We start from the raw sequence: 19,468 nt of genomic DNA on the forward strand, positions 1-19,468 counted from the left end.
TGTAACCCTAAATATCTTCAAGTCATCCTTGATTTACTCTTCTCCTTTACCTAACCTGCTGCTGATATGAAGTTCACTAAGTCTTATCTCTGGAATTCATTTCTTTCTATTCCCATTGCCCCAAGCTTAGCTCACTCTTATCAACCGGTGCTCCCAATATTGAAATTATCTGATTCCTAAATGTTCTTTTTGCAAATCTTTTCTTGTCGTAATCTTGTGGCCAGATTAATCTTGCTCAATTGTATCCTTTTTAATATTTTTCTGTCATGACAAAACTGTAACAATACCCTATTGTCTGCATTATTCTCTTTGGCTTCCAAAGCTCTTTTGACTCTGCCCTCATTCTACCCAATCTCATTACTCTCTAGCATGCTCTCATCATTGGGACTAGTTGATTGACTTCCTTTGTACTCTCCCCACCTTTAGAAATGCTACCCCCTTCACTTTATTCCTGTTGTTCCTTGATTCTCCAATGTTTTCTTTCTTCTCTAATTCCCTCTCCTTTAAGTCCTAACTTGGTTTCTGCCTTTTTCATTAATTTATCTACAACTACTCTGACCTGCAGTATTTTTTGTTTTCTGAAATTCCTACAACTTAGATTTTAAACCATCTTATTATTAAACTCATTTTCTCCACTTCGTTTTAAAGATTGTAAATACAGTGCTAGACACTTGGTAATGTTCTCAATAGATTAGCTATTGAATGCTTAATCTATTAAAGCTTTCTTTTTTTGAAGTTAAATATTTATATTGAGATTACAGAACTGTTGTATTGCATTAGCTTCCTAACATTGAACACTACAATAATATTTAGTATCAAGTCTTGTTACATGATTAATTAAAACTTGCTTGGAATACTAAACTAAAATATATTTACATATTATTACTAAAATAATATGTATATTTTAACATAAAAAACAAGTAGCAAAATGTTTTTTAACCGTTTATAGTGTAATTTACAAATATACGTTCTAAAATTGGAAAACACTATTAAGAAAATTATCTAATGTAGTAATTCTTAAGTGTGTTCTGAGGACTCCTGGATCTTGAGACTCTTAGGAGGTACATGTGGTCAAATCTATTTTTGTACTAATGCTAAAGTGTTATTTGCCCTTTTCACTGTGTTGACGTTTGCGGTGAAAGCGCAAAAACTGGAGGCTAAAACTGCTGATGCCTGTAGATGAATTAAAACAGTGGCACCCAACCTTAACTAGCAATCATTGTATTCATTACTGCTAGCCACTTGCTGTTTTTAGAAAAGAAAGGCCAAGCATTTCCCTTAGAAGTGTCCTTGATGAAGCAGTAAAAATTATTATTTTTAATTAATCTCCATCCTTCAGTACACATCTTAATATTCCATGTGGCAGATGGGAAGAGTGCCTGAAGCAGCTCTGCATACTGAAGTATCATGATAGCTTTGAATAAGAACACTTGTACTGTTGTTTGAGTTGCAAGCTGCAACCACAGCTTTTTTCATGAAACACTATTTTAAACTAACCACAACAAAAATGATGGTTATTCAGACTGAGATACTTGGTTCATATTTTCTTGAAAATGAATTATGTGAGCCTATCAGTTCAAAGAGAAGCTGACAGTATTTGTTGAAAATTATAAAATTTGAGCTTTCAGGTGAATATTCAAATTTAAAAAACTTGTATCACTGTCTTTAGCTTGGCAGCTTCCCAGTACTTAAAGACTTTTATTATAAGATTGGCAGTGTGATAATGTGATTTTCCTTAGTATTGTATGGTAAAAAGTGACAATATCTAGAAGATCTGTATAACTCAGTGAATCAGTATTTTTCAAAAGATAGTATATGATTTTTTTAAATTATGCATGGGTAAAAGATTTATTCAAAGTGCAAGGTAGACCAATAGCTTTTAATGTAACAGAGTACAAAAAGTCATTGATATGATTTCAGGTTTTACATTACAAATAACCTAAGAAGTGGCCACTTGTTAAATTTCTGGTATTGTATCAAATATGAATATTCACGTTATCTGAAAAGGCATTTTAGAATACTACTTTTCTAACTATATAAAGGCTAGATTTTCTTCATATGCTTTGAACCAAAGTAACGTATCACAACAGATAGAATACTATGAGTTTGTCTTCTGTTAGCTAGACATTAAAAAAAATTTATAAACATGTAAAACAATGCCATTCCTCTTGCTTAATTTTTTAAATATTTTTTTTCATTTTAGGATGTTAAGAATGTTTACTGTGTAATGGTTTTTTTTATGAATAAATATTTTTAAATATCTTTTTTTTAAATTTTTTAAAAATTTATTTATTTTGAGAGAGAGAGGGAGAGAGAGAATCCCAAACGGGCTTAGCGCTGTCAGCGTGGAGCCCAATGCATGGCTTGATCCCATGAACTGTGAGATTGTGACCTGAGCTGAAATTAAGAGTCCAGCGTTTGACACTTGGGCATCTGGGTGGCTCAGTCATTAAGCATCTGACCTCATTTCAGGTCATGGTATCACAGTTCGTGAGTTCCAGTCCCACATCAGGTGAGCACAAGCCCTACTTCAGGTAAAACACAAGCCCTGCTTCTCTCTCTCTCTGTCTCTGTCTCTGTCTCTTTCTTTCTCTACCACTCTCTGCCCTTGTGGGACTGCCCCTCATGGGATTCTGTCTCTCTGCCGCTCGCTCACTTGTGTCCTCTCTCTCTCTCTCTCTCAAAAAAAAAAAAAAAAAAAAAAAAAGTTAGACACTCAACCAACTGAGCCACCCAGGTGCCCCAAGAAATTACTCTTCTTAACACTGTCATATAAAATAAAGATAAATAGCATTTACTCATGAATATTAAATAAAATAGCAAGTCTGTTTCAATTATTTGTGGTTAAAAAGCTTCAAATATTTCACTGTATTTAACCTTGTAGACTTTCTGACAAATTGATGGCCATTATTTTCTCATGATGCCTCATTTAATCTGGAGTACCTGTCTGCTGGCTTCAGTATATACCCTAGGCTCAGCTTGGCTAGATTCCTAACCCATGAAATATATATGGATAGACAAAGGTAGATATATTTAGTCAAGGACCTAGCGGCCAGAAAGTAAATAAAGCCTCTATGTGGAATAAGACTTTGGTTTTATCACTATTTCCTTTAGCTTTATGGTACCTGCAACAGCAGGCATAAATTTCCTCTCTTCTTAGGCAGAATAAGGTAAAAGAAGGGTAGTTTACAGTTTAGGAGCTCCATATCTCTCTGAACCCAAATTCTCTGTATTTACCTTATACCATACCACATTGCCTTCTTCATGAGAAACTAAATCCATATTCATAAATAGCTACTACTTAATATAGCAAAAAGACTGTTAGACTTTGCACTCAGTGTGTCATTGTGTCCTAGTTGGGATATATAACTTTTTAGTTCTGTCTTCTGGAAAGTCATGTATAAAATGGGAATTATGCTGTTCCTTAGATTTTAGAGAGTAGCCTCTTTTGCTTCTTTGGAAATAAAAGGGGACTATCTTATGGTGTAAATAAAATCTAAGACCTTTATTAGAACATACATTAATATCAAGCTTTGAGAATTAAAAGAGTTTCTAATTGTTGATTTCTATTTTTTGACTCTTGTATTTTAGGAGTTAAGTTCTTTTAATGAATTAAATGGATTGAAGTTCTCCTCTCCTACCCCTCCTTGCCTGCAAACCCCATAAGGACAGGGACTTAATTTGTTTTCTTCACAATATGCCTAAGTTTTAGAATAATACCTGCCAAGTTACAACTGCTCAATAAATACTTGTTGCATGAAAGAGAAGGTTTAAAAGGAACTGAAGGGAATATATACATGTTAGTGACTGGAAGAATAAGAATGTTAATGGCAAGAAATTGAGGGTCTGACAGGGCTGACTATTATTTTGGAGGGAGATCAGCTGAATATGAGATGATAGTGGAATATGCAGAAGAAAGGAGCCTATAAAGAGTTAGAATATGGTCTAGAGGTCAGACAAGAAATCAGACAGGATGATAGAGCATTAACAAATATCACAAAAGTAATAATAGAAGCCCTTTAAGAGAACCTTGATTCCAGGGCACCTGGGTGGCTCAGTTGGTTAAGCGTTCAGCTCTTGATTTCAGCTCCAGTCATGATCTCACGGTTCCTGAGATCAAGCCCCGTATTGGGCTCCATGGAGCCTGCTTGGGATTCTCTCCTTCTCTCTCTGTCTCTCCCCTCCTTGCACTATGTCTGTCTCAAAATAAATAAATTAAAAAAAAAAAAAAACTGTGATTGCACCACCATTGTCTATCATTTGGGTTCTGATAATACTTTACCATTTCAAAACATATTCACAGAAACCATTGAAAAATAGATGGCTTTGAGAACAGATTTGCTCTCTGAAGGAGGGAGGTTATATGAAGAAGAAAATGGATTCAAGAACTGAATTTGCTTCCAATAAGGGGTTAGGAAGTAGAGCTATCATCATGGCTAAAAAAATGTTTAAGAAAAATTTGATAAAAATAGAGAGGGAAGCAAAGCATAAGAGACTCTTAAAGACAGAGAACAAAATGAGGGTTACTGGAAGAGAGTTGAGTTGGGATGGGCATTAAGGAAAACACTTGTTGGGATGAGCACTGGGTGTTATATGTAAGTGATGAATTCCTGGGTTCTACTCCTGAAACCAGTATTACACTGTATGATAACTAACTTGAATTTAAATAAATAAATTTAAAAAAAAAAGAAAAAAGATATTTGAGAAGGACAATGATGATGAATTTAGTTCTTAGGAAATTCCTGGTGATGTGACGAGGGCCATTTCAACGCATTGATAAGATTAGAGTCATATTGAAGTGGGGATTCTAAGGCAGGGTTTATATCCTGTTCTTCCTGAAATCCTCAGTACAGTGTCACAGCAGTTTCTTGCTATAATTTTGACAGATGAATTGAATATATATTACTCTTATGATCTAGACTGGTGACACAGCATTGGGGATCTCTCAAGACAGCACCGTAGATCTCTCAAGCCAGCAGTGTAATAGACTGGTCAAGAACATGACATGTAATATAGACTGCCAGGCTCTAATCCCAATTCTGTCATTTTAAGCTATGTGAAATTGGGCAAGTTACATAATAAATAGCTCATTAACAACTAATACATGGCTCATATCTTCTGACTAGGTAAATCTACTTCTGAAAATTTATCCTAAAGGAAATTACTTATAAGAAATAAATATCTATAGGAACAATGACATTCAACACAGTGTTACTTTAAATAGAAAAACTTTGGCATCACTTAAATGTCTGGTTATAGGAGAAATGGGAAACATAAATCTTAGTATTCTATACAATAAAAGATTATGAAGTCTAGCTATGAATGTTTATACCTCAAACTAGTGCTCGCTTCGGCAGCGCATATACTATACCTCAAACTAGAAGAGAATACAGAATTCTTTAAAAAAATCTTTTTTTAAGTTTGTTTATTTTTGAGAGAGACAGAGCACAAGCGGGGGAAGGGTAGAGAGAGAGGGAGACACAGAGTCTGAAGCAGGCTCCAGGCTGTAAACTGTCGGCACAGAGCCTGATGAGGGGCTTGAACCCACAAACTGTGAGATAATGACCTGAGCCAAAGTCGGATGCCACCAACTGAGCCACCCAGGTGCCCCAAGTATACAGAATAATTCTAACAGTTGTTTTAGGGAGGCAGGAACATGGGTAGTTTTGTTTGTTTATATGACCATAATATTGCTTATAAGTTTAAAAAAAAAAAAAGGAAAACATACAGTATTTTCCCCATGTCAACAATTGATGATAATATGTATTTATAATGGTTGAATTATATAGTGTGATTCTAGTAGATAACTAAAATTAAAATGATATTCTAAAAGTATATTCAAAATTAAAACCTTTTCTAAGAAGCATTTAATTCACAACAAAAAATTCATTTCTTAAAAATTTATTTAGAAAATAAAATTCAGATTCTGTAGGGTTCTGTGTAAGCCACATTTTATCTAGCCTTTCCTATCCCCATTTATAGTTTTAGCACAGAATGTTTATAGAGGTGTGGTACTATGTCTAATAAATTTACGAACCTTTCCTGAGTAAATACATATAAAGAAGCTATTTTAATATTTTAACTTCAGAATAAACTTTTTTGTTTGATTAATCAGAGTCTGGCAGATTGGATATGAGAAAATTTGCAAAATGATCTGTCTCTTCTCTATATTGGGGAGGACCTAGAGATTGTTAATAAGAGAAAGAGATCTCTCTGTATCAACTGACCTGCTTCCAACTTGCATTAAATTTTCCGTGTTGATGAGGACCTGAGGTCTCCTGAATAAACTGAAAGAGAGACTAAATGATATATAGGACCTCTTCTTACTCAGCCTTTTTCTCATAAGAGCTTCCCAGCTTGGCTAACTCATTCAAATTGAAGAGTCCATCCTAGTTCCTTTATGGTCAGTTTTTTCTATCAGACCCATATGTCTAAGCTGAAACTAACCTAAAAGCAACCCAACTGTAACTAGGGGTTAGAGTTTGGCTCTGCTACCCTCCCATTGCTATTCTGGACTTGGGCATAGAAATGCAAATGATATCATCCCTCCACAGTAAATGTAGGCATTCATCCTCAGTTATGGGACTTATATGCCCATTTCATAATGTATTTGTGTGTTTTCTCATATAGGCTGACTATATTGCAGCTGTTTTTCCCAACCTATTTTCCAATATCCTATTATAGCCACTAAATTGGCTCAATTATTAATCCTATGATCCTAGTACAAAGATGTATCAGGGAAATAGGCATAACTGTCAGGTCTAGGTTTGGCATTAGTTAAGGGAGCTCACCTAGACCTGTCATTGGTAAAGGCTATCACTGTGGAATTAGATCTTGGTCTTCTAGGACTAACCACAACTTATTCTCCTCAAACAGTATTACACTGCACAAATATATATCTTATTCTTTCAAAGGCTAGCCAATGACTATCAAGTAGAAAAATTTTTCCTAGGTCTAAAAATTAGACTTATGCATTACTCGCTGTACTTATATTCATTGCCACCATCCTTACTAAGTAAAGATGTACCTGAGAGAAATAGGGAAGAATAATAAAAAAAAGTTGCTGTGAAATGTTTAAGAATGTACCCTAAAGCATCTATGTAATTGACATATTAATCTATACATGGCCCTTTCTGTTGCTTTCTTTCTTCCTCCCCTTCCTTTTTTCTTGTCTTCCCTTTTTTCTTCACTTCTTCATTTTTCCTTCCTTTTCCTCTTCCTATCCCTCTTCTTTTATTAGCCAATACCATAAAGATACTCAGCTTGCTTTCTTTTAGTATTTTATTCTAGAATGGAGTTTTTATAACTGTAAGAATTAGTCATTTAGCTTATTGTAAAATAGTACTTCAATAGACATTTTATTAACATCTTAGGAATAGTTTATCTTTTAAATTTATCTTCTGTGTGTTCTTATTTCAAGATAGAAAGAAACTGGTTTTCATTTTTTCTTTTCTTTACCATTTTAGGACTTTTCTTTTTGGTAGAGATGGAAATCCAAATAAACGGAATGTGCACAATGAAACATCTATGCATTTGTTGTGTATGGGACCTCAAATTATGATATCTGAAGGAGCCCTTCATCCTCGCTTAGCACGCCCGGCAGAAGATGATTTCAGAAGAGCAGATTGTCTGCAGATGATCTTAAGATGGAAAGGAGCAAAACTTGACCAAGGCGAATATGAGAGAGCAGCTATTGATGCTGTTGATAACAAAAAAAACACACCCCTACACTATGCTGCTGCCTCAGGGATGAAAACCTGTGTAGAGGTAAAACTTTGTTTTCTAACACTCTAAAAGTTGTGTATTTGGTAATACGTAATAATCAGAGCTTGTTTTGCTTAACAGTTACTTTAGTCCTTTTTGTCTGCTTTGTGGTTCTACAAGAATCTGGACCCATTTTAAATAAACTCATTCCCTTATTTTAGGGAAAGATTAAAAACAAATCCATAAACAAGTCTACCTTGGGAATAAAATGGAATCAAGAGCAGTTAAAAATTGGCTAACATCCCAGAAGATAACAGTCATCAATTAAACCCTGTCACTGAGAGCAACGGCTTTAATAGAGATATGTTCTACTTTTGCGTTGATTTTTAGAAACCAGTTTATACATATTAGATGTGGCACATCTTAGCAAGTGTCACTTACAGCTATATTATCTAGAATTGATCAGTTCCCTAAGCAAGGGATAAATATTAATGAATATATTTATTTCAGTCTTTCAAAAAAACATTTGTAATTTATTTTTTTATTTTTTAAATGTTTATTTTGGGGGGGGGTGCAGTATGTAAGCTGGGGAGGAGCAGAGAGAGAATCCCCCTCTCTCAAGCAGGCTCTGTGCCCCAAAACATTTGTAATTTAAAATGTGCTGATTTTCTGTTTAATCTTCATTAATGTTAATGTGCTCCTGAAGACTATATTGCATTTGAATTTTTCCATATATATATTTCATATATAACAACAGGCTTAGGTAAAATCAGCCATATAATACAGGATCTTAGCTAAGAAATCATTACTCTTTATAGTATCATCACTACTATACATACAACAAAATGGGTTTTTCTCAGCTACATTCATGTCAATCTGTACATAACTCATAAAAGTTCTTTTGTAGATATATTCAAGTGTGAGTGGGGATCATTATAGATTGGATCACAGAATATCTATGTTACCAAAAATGTAGATCTTTGATGGAAAAGCAATGATCCTAATCAGATTGAAATACATATCTGAAAATTTAGTGTTTCTTTAAATATATATATATTTGTGTATATGTAAGTATATAAGTATATACTTACATATATAAATATATATTTAAATAGATATAAATATAAATATATAAAATATAAATATATATAAATTTGTATATTTAAATATATATTCATATCTATTTAAATATATATTTTTATATACACTTTATAAATATATACTTCTGATCTTGTGTTTTATTTATTGGTATTATTTGTGATACCGGTTAATTTTTTAGAATCTTTGGGGCGCCTTGGTTTAGTCGGTTAAGCATCTGACTCTTGATTTCAGCTCAGGTCATCATCTCACGGTTCATAAGGTTGAGCCCAGCACTGGGCTCCATGCTGACAGCACAGAGGCTGCTTGGGGTTCTCTCTTTCCCTTTCTCTGTCTGCCCTTTCCCCACTCACACTCTCTCTCAAAACAAACAAACAAACAAACAAACTTTAAAAAAATCTTTTAGTTAGGAGTGCTGGGTGGCTCAGTCGGTTAAGCTTCTGACTTTGGCTCAGGTCATGATCTCCCAGCTCGTGGGTTTGAGCCCCACATCAGATTCTATGGTGACAGCTTGGAGCTTGGAGCCTGCTTTGAATTCTGTGTGTGTGTGTGTGTGTGTGTGTGTGTGTGTCTCTGAAAAATAAATAAAACATTTAAAAACATCAAAAATCTTTTAGAATCTTTGCTATTTTGTCTCAAGATTGTGTCACCTTTGCCCACTAGCAAGTTAGTGACAGTCATTTAACCTGAGACTATTTTTTTAAGCAGTGCTTTCTAACACTGATTTATAGTGTGGTGGAAGGATGTCCTAGGATTTGGGGATGGTGGTGCTATCAGTAGAATTCCTGAGACTTGACTTTTTTTTAGTTTATTTAATTTATTTTGAGACAGAGAGAGAGCAGAGAGAGAAGAGATAGAGAATCCCAAGCAGGCTCCACACTTTCCACGCAGAGCCCAACACGGGACTCAAACCCACGAACTGTGAGATCATGACCTGAGCCAAAACCAAGAGTCTGATGCTTAACTAACTGAGCCATGCAGGTGCCCTGAATTCCTTTTTATACAAACCTTTTTGACTTTTTATACAAACCTTTTTGTGTATTGTTCTGTGCCCACCTCCTATGAAAGAATCTCTGCTATAGTGACTCATCATTATTGATGAGATTGCATATTTCTCAAGTGGGTTAGAGTAGATAATAGCGTATTCTTGATAGTAGTAATAATTCTCTTATTTTGCTGCTTTAATATCTTGCCTCCAAAAATTCCCTAGAAGCATTGCTTTAGTACTTGTTGATTTTGAAGTATGTTTACAATGACATGCTTATTAAATTGTTCTCCAAAATTGAGTACAGTGTTTTTACCAGTTTTATTTTTTGCTCAGTGAAGGAGATTAGTGCTAGGTTTATTCTGAATTAACAGGCCTGATGATTTGCTTTGTGTGAATGAATGTGTGTGTATGTTTCAACTGTTTGATCTGTCAGCAAATCACATTCATAAACCACACCGTTTGGGGACTATTTTCATTTTTCTGTATTCAGAGGAACTCTTTGCCCAAATGTAAAAATCCAAAAAGAGCCCTATAAATACCTTGGTTGTATTTATTCTTGTTTTCCTCAACATCCAGCGTATCATTTTACGTATATAAAGTTATCTTTAATCTTGTATACATACATGAGTGTACACTTGCCCAGCCTTAGGCCTTGAATGACTTTTGGTAATGCTTACTACTAATTAAACTAAAAGAGTTTCCGTGGGAAGTGTAATTAATTTCCAGATGTCTTACTGTGTTTTCTAATAATACTAGTACATAAAATAAATACATTGAAATAAAGAACCTAATAACAATACTTCTTACAGTATTAGTCTATAGTTATCTTCATGTAGTATCATACTTCTTGAGTTAAAAGAGTGTTATCAGGTATTTATTAATTTTTTCATAAAGCTAAAGGACTTAGTCTTCACAGTGATTATCTGTAGTACCTTGAGTGGGTCACTAAATCTCTTTGAGGTTATCAGTTCCAACCGTCCAAGAGCAAATTATCACCATTACCTCAAAAGACCCCTTTTAGCACTAATTTTCTGTTGATCTTTGATTGCTATAAAATAGACCCCATTTTCAGTGTATAGCCTTTAAGGCTAAATTGATTATTTTATTGCATAGTTAAGGCCAAGCTTTGGTTTTGTTTTTTTTTTTTACTCATTTCTGTGAAAATATACCTTCTCTAATTCTTTAAAATGTTTTTCTATGTTTATTTAAAGACAGAGTTGATGAACTCATCAGGTGATAATTTCTTATGTACATTTAATAATTAAAAAGATTCGTTTTTCTTTATTTTTTTTTTTTGGCTCATTATTTCAAACCATAAAAATGAAAGATTAACTTTAAAACTTCCCCTTCTCCTTGTAATAATTGTGTTGCATAGTAAGCTAAAGGTACAAAACACACACACACGCAACATAAGAAAAAACTCAATCATAGGGTTCTTCTGGGAACTTCCAAGTGTGGCGGTATCAGTGGCTCTATATAAGATACCGCAACCGAGTGTGTAGTTCTCCTGCTACACTGCTGCTGAGTTGACTTCCTTGTATTGATATTCCAAGAGTCTGTCAAATTCAACATTTCAAAAACTGTACTTAGTCGTTTCTACCCTCTAGCTCCTCCTCATGACTGCCTTCTATTAGTGATGCCATCATTATCCCTATATCTAATCTTGATACCTGAATTTACCTTGTACTGGTTTTTGGTTTTGTTTTTGTTTTTTTGCATCAAACTCATGCCACTCATTTGCAGAATAGAGCTCTTCCTTTTCTCTTTTGGCCAGCCTCCTTTTTAATCTCTGTTGACTACTCTGTAACCAGGTGCTTATATTGAATCCTCACTTTGGTGTATTTATCAAAACTTCGTTAAGTAGGAAAATCTGGAGTTTCACAAATGATTCAAACTCATTTAGGAGATAAAAGTAACACAAAGAGGAGTGGGCTGCAATTGTTTGAAAGTTGAAAATGCTTGTATGTTAAACATATATAAGGACAAATGATAAATGAAGCCCCTCTAATTCTAATTTTTTTATATTTCAAAGAATTTTTCCAGGGGTCAGCAAACTTTTTTTCTGTGAAAGCCAAATAGTAAATATTTTAGGCAACTGCTCAACTCAGCCATTGTAGCCTGAAAGCAGCCATAGACAATATGTAAACAAATGAGCATGGCAGTGTTCGGTAAAACTTTGTTTATGGACACTCCCACTTGACTTTCTTATGATTTCCACATATAATGAAATATTCTTTTGATTTTTCATTCAACCATTTAAAAATGTAAGAACAGTTTCTAGTTCATGGACTGTATAGGAACAGACAACAGGCTGAATTTGGCTCACAGACGGTTTTGCCTTCGACCCCTATATTATGCACAGAATTGGAAAAGGGAAGCAAAGATGACTTCACACTTCACAAGCTTATTTTAAATATATAAAATAACACACTTTCAATGTGTAGCAAGTCCTATATGCTTTAATTATACAAATAATTTTTAAAATACTATGTAATGGATACCCAGTACCCAAAAATGGAACTCCAATAAAATATAAATCTTAAAAGAATTTATTTAATACAGTGAATAATGCATTTTTTCTTAGTTGCTGAGTTTTTGTTTTTCTATTTCTTTGGAATAGAGATGGGCTTTGGAGAGGAATGATGGGTTAGTTCTATTAGCATGCCCCAATTAAAAGCCCAGTGATCTTTCTCCTCTTGGCAGACTTCCCTAAGAGTCAGCCTAGTCATTAAGCCTCATTTTATTTGTATTAGTGTTTTTCCTGTCATAGTCATTCGATAAATGGTTGATGTGCAGAGGTTATTGGTTTTGATAGTGCTTCATTCTTTGTGAAAAGTGTGTTTTTAAATGAGCATTATCTTGGGTATTTCCTGTGCACCCCTGTCCTACTTGCTTATTCAAAGCTTTAAGTATGGATGCTTATTGTTAGATCAAATAGAGGTCACTAGAAAACCAAAGGTGGTAAATCACTTTTCTCTTTACAGCCATAAGGCCTATTTGACACTTTGGCAGCTATCAGAGCATTTCACACTTCATTGGAAAGTCATAAAAACCATTCACAGGTCAAACTGAAGAGTTTTATTTAATTATATTGTGTTTTTTAGCACCTGGAGTTTTAAAACTCAAAAGAATACAGAAATTGTAGTCCCAGCTCAGCAACTGAGTAACTGCCTATCTGAGCCTCAGTTTTCTAATATTTAATCAAGAAAATTGTGATCTCGGGGCGCCTGGGTGGCGCAGTCGGTTGAGCGTCCGACTTCAGCCAGGTCACGATCTCGCGGTCCGGTCCGTGAGTTCGAGCCCCGCATCAGGCTCTGGGCTGATGGCTCGGAGCCTGGAGCCTGTTTCCGATTCTGTGTCTCCCTCTCTCTCTGCCCCTCCCCCGTTCATGCTCTGTCTCTCTCTGTCCCAAAAATAAATTAAAAAAAAAAAAAAACGTTGAAAAGAAAATTGTGATCTCATTTCTACCTCCAAATGTTTCTTTGCTAAGGGCTATATTAATTATTTGGGCAGTAAATGTTAAAGGCATTGAAGAGAAAGACCATTTTAATTTTACTTATCCTGGAAGAATTCATTGGTAGTAGTATAATTTGAGTGGGTAAGATATTAGTATTTGGAGGATACTTAAAAGTGTGCCCCTCGGACCTGTAGCATCAGCTATTACTGGGAGCTTGTTATAAACACAAAATCTTGGCCCCACCAGGTCTCCACATTTCCAAATCAGAATCTCTCGGGGTAAACTCCCAAGAATATTTTAAGCAAGTTCTGCTGGTTATTTGTTTACATGTCAGAGTTTGAGAAGCACTGTTCCAGGTCTCAGACATAGGCAGATTAAAGCATTTTGCAGAAGAATGATAAGACAGATGACTTAAAATAAAGATAGAGGCCATACCAAGTAGAAAATACTAAATGCCAAGGCCAAGAATTTGAGATTTCTAGAAAGTTGAGCCACTGAAAATTTTTGATCAGAGAAGTGCTATTATGAAAGCAAATATGGTTAAGATTAGCCTAATGGTTGTTGTGTAGAATAGATTTGAATGGGATACTTGTAAAGCAGTGTTTCTTGATGCCTTGCCACACAAACAGTGGTCCTCAGACTGGCACTGGCGTTATTTGGAAACCTGTTGGAAATGCAGAATCTTAGGCCTCACTCCAGACCAAACAAATCTGAATCTGTAGTTTAACCAGATACCAAGGTGACTCGTATTCACATTAAGGTTTCAGAAGTCCTGGCATAGAGGATAGTCAGTGAGACACCTATAGTGGAATCATAACGCTTCTTGTAAAAAAGTGCATATATCTTATCCCCATCCCACCCCACCCCATTTCCCCCTAATATGACTATCAGGCTACCCAGATGATTCTTAAACAGTTTGAAAGCCTTTGTGCTGGAACAGTAGTTGTAAACATGGCTGCATGCAAAAAAATCCCATAGTGTAGACCCTATCTCTGATCAATAAAATTGTAATTTCTGAGGTGGGGGCGTAGACACTAGTATTTGAACTTCTCCAGATGGTTCCAGTGGGCAGCCAAGGTTGAAAACCAGTGTACTAAAGAGAGTGATAGGAGCTAAATTACTGCACTAATTCTGGTATGAACTGAAAAAAAGCCTGGATTTGTGTGGTCGTATTAGAAATGAAAGAATGAGGCAGATGCAAGGGACATTGTGAAGACCTGGTAGCATTTGGTGACTTGGTCAATTGATACAAGAAAGTGTGGGAGACTAAGGGTTAAATATGATGGAAGCTTTAGGGGCACCTGCCTGATTCTTGATCTCAGGATTGGGAGTTCAAGTCCCACATTGGGCCTAGAGCTTACTTAAAAAAGTAAAATCTGTGCCTTAAAAAAAAGATGGAGACTTTAAAATGTTAATGTTAAGCTCTCTTTGAATGATTTGATTTTCCACATTTTCTATAACAATCTGCTGTCATACTTATAATTAGAGTAAAGCAAATTATTTTTAAGTAGAATGAGTATGGTTTTGAGCCTGGATTACTTTGAAGCCTGCTATCAATTAACAGACATTAAAAAAGTAAGATGAGGTAAAGGAATTTGTTCAAATACCGAATTGAGTTTTCATTTAGAAGGATGGATATTGAGGTCCTGGATTAGCTACATGAAATGGTATTCAGGTTATTGAAAATTAGGACTAGTTGTTTGGGAGTAAAGAATATAGATTTAGAATTAAGTGTCATCTGCATAGAGTCAAAAACTAAAAACAAGGTATAGATGAGTAGCCTAAGGAAAAGACTTTAACTTATAGACAAAATTACAGAGTTAAAGTCACAGCATCAATTTGGAGAATACCTGCATTTAAAGGGAGTGAAAAAAAGAGGTGGCCTATGAAGCAAAAAGAAAAAGCAGAGAAAAGAACTGAGATAACACTGTCAAGGGTGCCAAGAGAATTTCAAGGGTAGAAGATAATCAGTCATGTGACATGCCGCAAAGAGGTAAAGCTATTAGAAAACCAAGAATGGCTGTTGAATTTGAGAGTACTTACGATTTTCAGAAATACTGTTTTAGTGAAATGATCAGGGTAAAAGTCATTGCTGGGAGTAATTGAGTCATTTGCTGGGGAAGTGGAGAGACAGTGGGTGTCAGTCACTAATTTGAGAAATGTGGCCGGGAAAGAAAGGAACACATTGGGAAAGTAACTAGATGGATAACAAAATTAAGATAAAGAACGCCTGTACCAGGAGCCAATAAAAAGTTGTAGAGGGAAGATAGAGGGGTAATGGACTGCTCAAGGTCATACAGGAAATAGAGATGATGAAATGGTAATTTTCAACCAGAACAGACTTTAACAATTACCTTTTTTTAAACATCTTTTCTCAAGATTGTATAAACCTCATTTTACCCATGGATTTGTGTATACTAAGACTTAAGTCAATTGACTTGTCCTGAGTTACCAGCCACTTAGATTATGGGTCAAAGGGTTGGGGAGGGATTTGTCTTGAATGCTAGGGGCTGCCCTACCCCTCTCCCTTTGAGGTTATAAACAGAAAGGAAGGCAAAATAGATGAACAGAGGTGTTGACATAGTAATAATCAGATGTTTCTTTTAAGGTAGAACATTTCAAGTACTACCAAGTGTATAAAATAGACTAAAAATCACGTTTGAATAAAGTATTCAGTCCTCCTTGCTTTGAGAGTAAGGAAGGTGATTAAAAACTACCTGTTCAAAAAAAATAAATAAAAAATAATAATTAAAAAAAAAACAAAAACTACCTGTTCAGAACCCCAAGTAACTCCCTTACTGTGTAAAAGCAGAACATCTGACTTTTTGCAGCATCGATTTCATGGATATCCCTACCTAAAACATCTTTCACTTATTGGTGTTCCCAACCTGATGCCCCAAATGTCAGCAAGCTGAAATAACTTTTTAAAAAAAATTTTTTAATGTTTGTTTATTTTTGAGAGAAAGGGCGCATGCGCATGAGTGGGGGAGGGGCTCAGAGAGAAGGAGACACAGAATCTGAAGCAGGCTCCAGCTCTGAGCTGTCAGCACAGAGCCTAACGTGGGGCTTGAACTCACAAACCGCAAGATCATGACCTGAGTTGAAGTCGGACGCTTAACCAACTGGGCCACCCAGGCACCCCAAGCTGGAATACTGTTTAAGTACTGCTCCAGTGTCAAGCAGTACTGCTATTAACTAGCTTCTATACCAAAGGTACATACATGCTGACTTAACTTGCCAAAACAAATGGCTACAAAAATGGACCCTACATTTTATCACCGATTACGAATTTCTCTACAGGTGCCAATTGCAGCAATGAGATATAGTTCTTTGTAGTCCCCTTGCCTCCACTCCAGTCATTTGGGGACCCCTTTTGAAGATAGATTACCAATGAAGGCAAGAAATCTTATCCAAGTTCTAAATATGTTCAGCAGTGATTCTCAACGATGGCTTCTCACACATTCCCTCTTCACACACCCATTTTTTTAATTAAAAAAAATTTTTTTAATATTGATTTATTTTGAGAGAGACAGTGCAAGCAGGTGAGGGGCAGAGAGAGGGAGACACAGAATCCAAAGCAGGCTCCAGGTTCTGAGCTGTCAGCACAGAGCCTGACCAGGACTTAAACCCAAGAACCTTGACATCGTGACCTGAGCCGAAGTTGGACGCTTAACTAACTGAGCCACCCAGGTGCCACCCCCCTCCCCATTTTTTTTTAACCCCAAGGAATGCACTCTACACTCCAGTATATCCTCTTAAGAAGGTTCCCCACAGCAGTATTCTGGAATGGCGTAACCTCTTAAATTTTGTTGTCTTTGCTTTTGTTAAGGACTGGGGCATTAAGTTAAAGATGATTTATCTTATTGGCTAATATTTAAATCTCTTCTGTGGTAATATCTGTTGTGAAAGTAAATCACATACATCATGGCTTTGAAAGCTTTCCCAGTGTTCATTTTAGAAATCATTTTCCGACTACTCTGAATATAAAAACAGAAAATAAAGTCGGCTCTCTTAGTGCAATAGCAATCAGAAGCAAATAGTTAATTGTTAGGATTGGGTACCCTGTGAAGCAGAAAGGCTAAAAAATAGTAATAGACTGTACTATAGGTATGATAAGTCTCTGGACTTACTACAAGTCCCCAGTATTGAGTATATTATAAAATGTAAATACATCCATTTCCACAGACACATAGGTGATAGTCTAGGGTCACTGCTTATCAGACTTTTATGTGCTTAAGAATCTTTTGGACATCAGAATCAGATTCTGATTCAGAGGACTGGAGTGGAAGGGATTTGGGTAGTTAAGGCTGAGATTCAGCATTTCTAACAAACTCCCAGTTGATACTTTGACTAGGAAGGTTCTAGGTGCTAAATAGCAGGCTCTACAAGGTGGCTACAGCAGTGACTGCTTAGAGATATGCTTAACAATTTTTTTTGAAGGGCCAGATGTAAAGAGTAAATACTTTAAGCTTTGTGGCCATAAGCTGTATTCTTCCTGATTTATTTCTATGCTTGTTTTTAACAATTAAAAACAATTTTTTTAAACCATTTTAGCTCTGAGGTATACCTTCAGCCTAGAGCAAGAAACTGAAGGTCATATCCATTGGGCTTGTCAAGTTAGCCCATAGCTTTCAGGCCCGGCATTGATATAAGTCCTTTGTGTTCTCAGGCCTCTTGGGATGGCTATAGAGGAATCATAAGGATTCCAGTTCCAAAAGCAATAAAGAAACTTTATAGGAAGATCTGAATGTTTGTTGTAGGGAGAGAAGGTAAAATTATATGGAAGAAAATGGGAAGAAGCTACCTTTTTTATGAAATGCCATAAAAACTAAACACTATTCACTTTTAGATCATAAGGAAGATCTAGGTAGAACTTGATGGTGGACCCAGGATGTATTTGACTTCTTTTAATTTATGTGATCAGCCTGTTCTGTGTGTCTGTACAATATCCAATTATGGTTATAAGAAATTGGTCAAACTTTTGTCTGAATCCCAGTTCTCTTGCTTGCCAGGTGGGTAACTTTGGTCAAGTTACCTAACTTTTCTGAGACATTATAATATCCTTGGGGTTGTTAATATTAAATAAGAATGTGTACTTGAATTACTTAACATCAGGCTTGGAACTTAGAAGACACTCAATAAATGGTGGCCGTTACTATGTTATTATGATCATGACTGAATTCTATAAAAGAATCAGCTCCATGACTAATTGTCAGGCTGTCCTTTAGGGTAGATTGCGTCCTAGATTTTGGTCCTCATTGCATAATGTCCTTCCTAACGTTTCTGTAGACATAATGGGGAAATTTGAACCTATAGCCTCTAGTAACAACATATTTAACTTCTGCAAAACTGTCAGAAACCTCAATAGTAATAAATAAGCCACTATTACATGTATTTTTTTATGTGTATTTATTTATTTATTTATTTATTTATTTATTTATTTATTTATTTTTAACGTTTATTTATTTTTGAGACAGAGAGACAGAGCATGAACAGGGGAGGGGCAGAGAGAGAGGGAGACACAGAATCTGATACAGGCTCCAGGCTCTGAGCGGTCAGCACAGAGCCCGACGCGGGGCTCGAACCATGAGATCATGACCTGAGCCAAAGTTGGACGCTTAACCGACCGAGCCACCCAGGCGCCCCAATGTGTATTTTTTTTTGAGAGAGAGCAAGCTAGGGAGGGGCAGAGAGAGGGGGCAGAGGATCTGAAACAGGTTCTGCGCTGACAACAGTGAGTCTGATGTAGGGCTCAGACTCACAAACTGTGAGATCATGACCTGAGCCAAAGTTGGATACTCAACTGACTGAGCCACCCAGGTGCCCTTTTCCATGTATTTTTAAGGTGAGATTTCTTGGAATGAAATCCTACCTTTAAAAATTGAAAGATTGTAGGGGTACCTGGGTGGCTCAGTTGGTTGAGCGTCTGACTTTGGCTCAGGTCATGATCTCACAGCTTGTGGGTTCGGACCCCGTTCTGGGCTCTGTGCTGACGGCTCAGAGCCTGGAGCTGCTTTGGATTCTGTGTCTCCCCTCTCTCTGCCTCACCCCTGCTCGCACTGTCTCTCTTAAAAATAATAAAATATTTTTTAAAAATTGAAAGATTGTTTGGGTCTCCTGGGTGGCTTAGTCAGTTAAGTGTCTTACTCTTGGTTTCAGTTCAGGTCATGATTTCATGGTTTATGGGTTCGAGCCCTGCATCAAGCTCTTACGCTGACAGC

The 19,468-nt window shown here is 36.0% G+C and overlaps 1 protein-coding gene across 2 annotated transcripts in view; it reads left to right on the forward strand.

Moving 5' to 3' along the window:
• Positions 1–19,468, forward strand: part of ANKIB1 (ankyrin repeat and IBR domain containing 1) — a 142,502-nt gene that overhangs the window by 52,442 nt on the left and 70,592 nt on the right. For both annotated transcript variants that reach the window (XM_060632433.3, XM_060632431.3), the window contains exon 3: positions 7,467–7,767. In XM_060632433.3, coding sequence (XP_060488416.1) covers positions 7,467–7,767 — 301 coding nt within the window. The remainder of the gene's footprint in view (positions 1–7,466; positions 7,768–19,468) is intronic.

The sequence above is a fragment of the Panthera onca genome, chromosome A2, assembly GCF_046562875.1.
Source record: "Panthera onca isolate mPanOnc1 chromosome A2, mPanOnc1 haplotype 2, whole genome shotgun sequence".
Classification (NCBI taxonomy): domain Eukaryota; kingdom Metazoa; phylum Chordata; class Mammalia; order Carnivora; family Felidae; genus Panthera; species Panthera onca.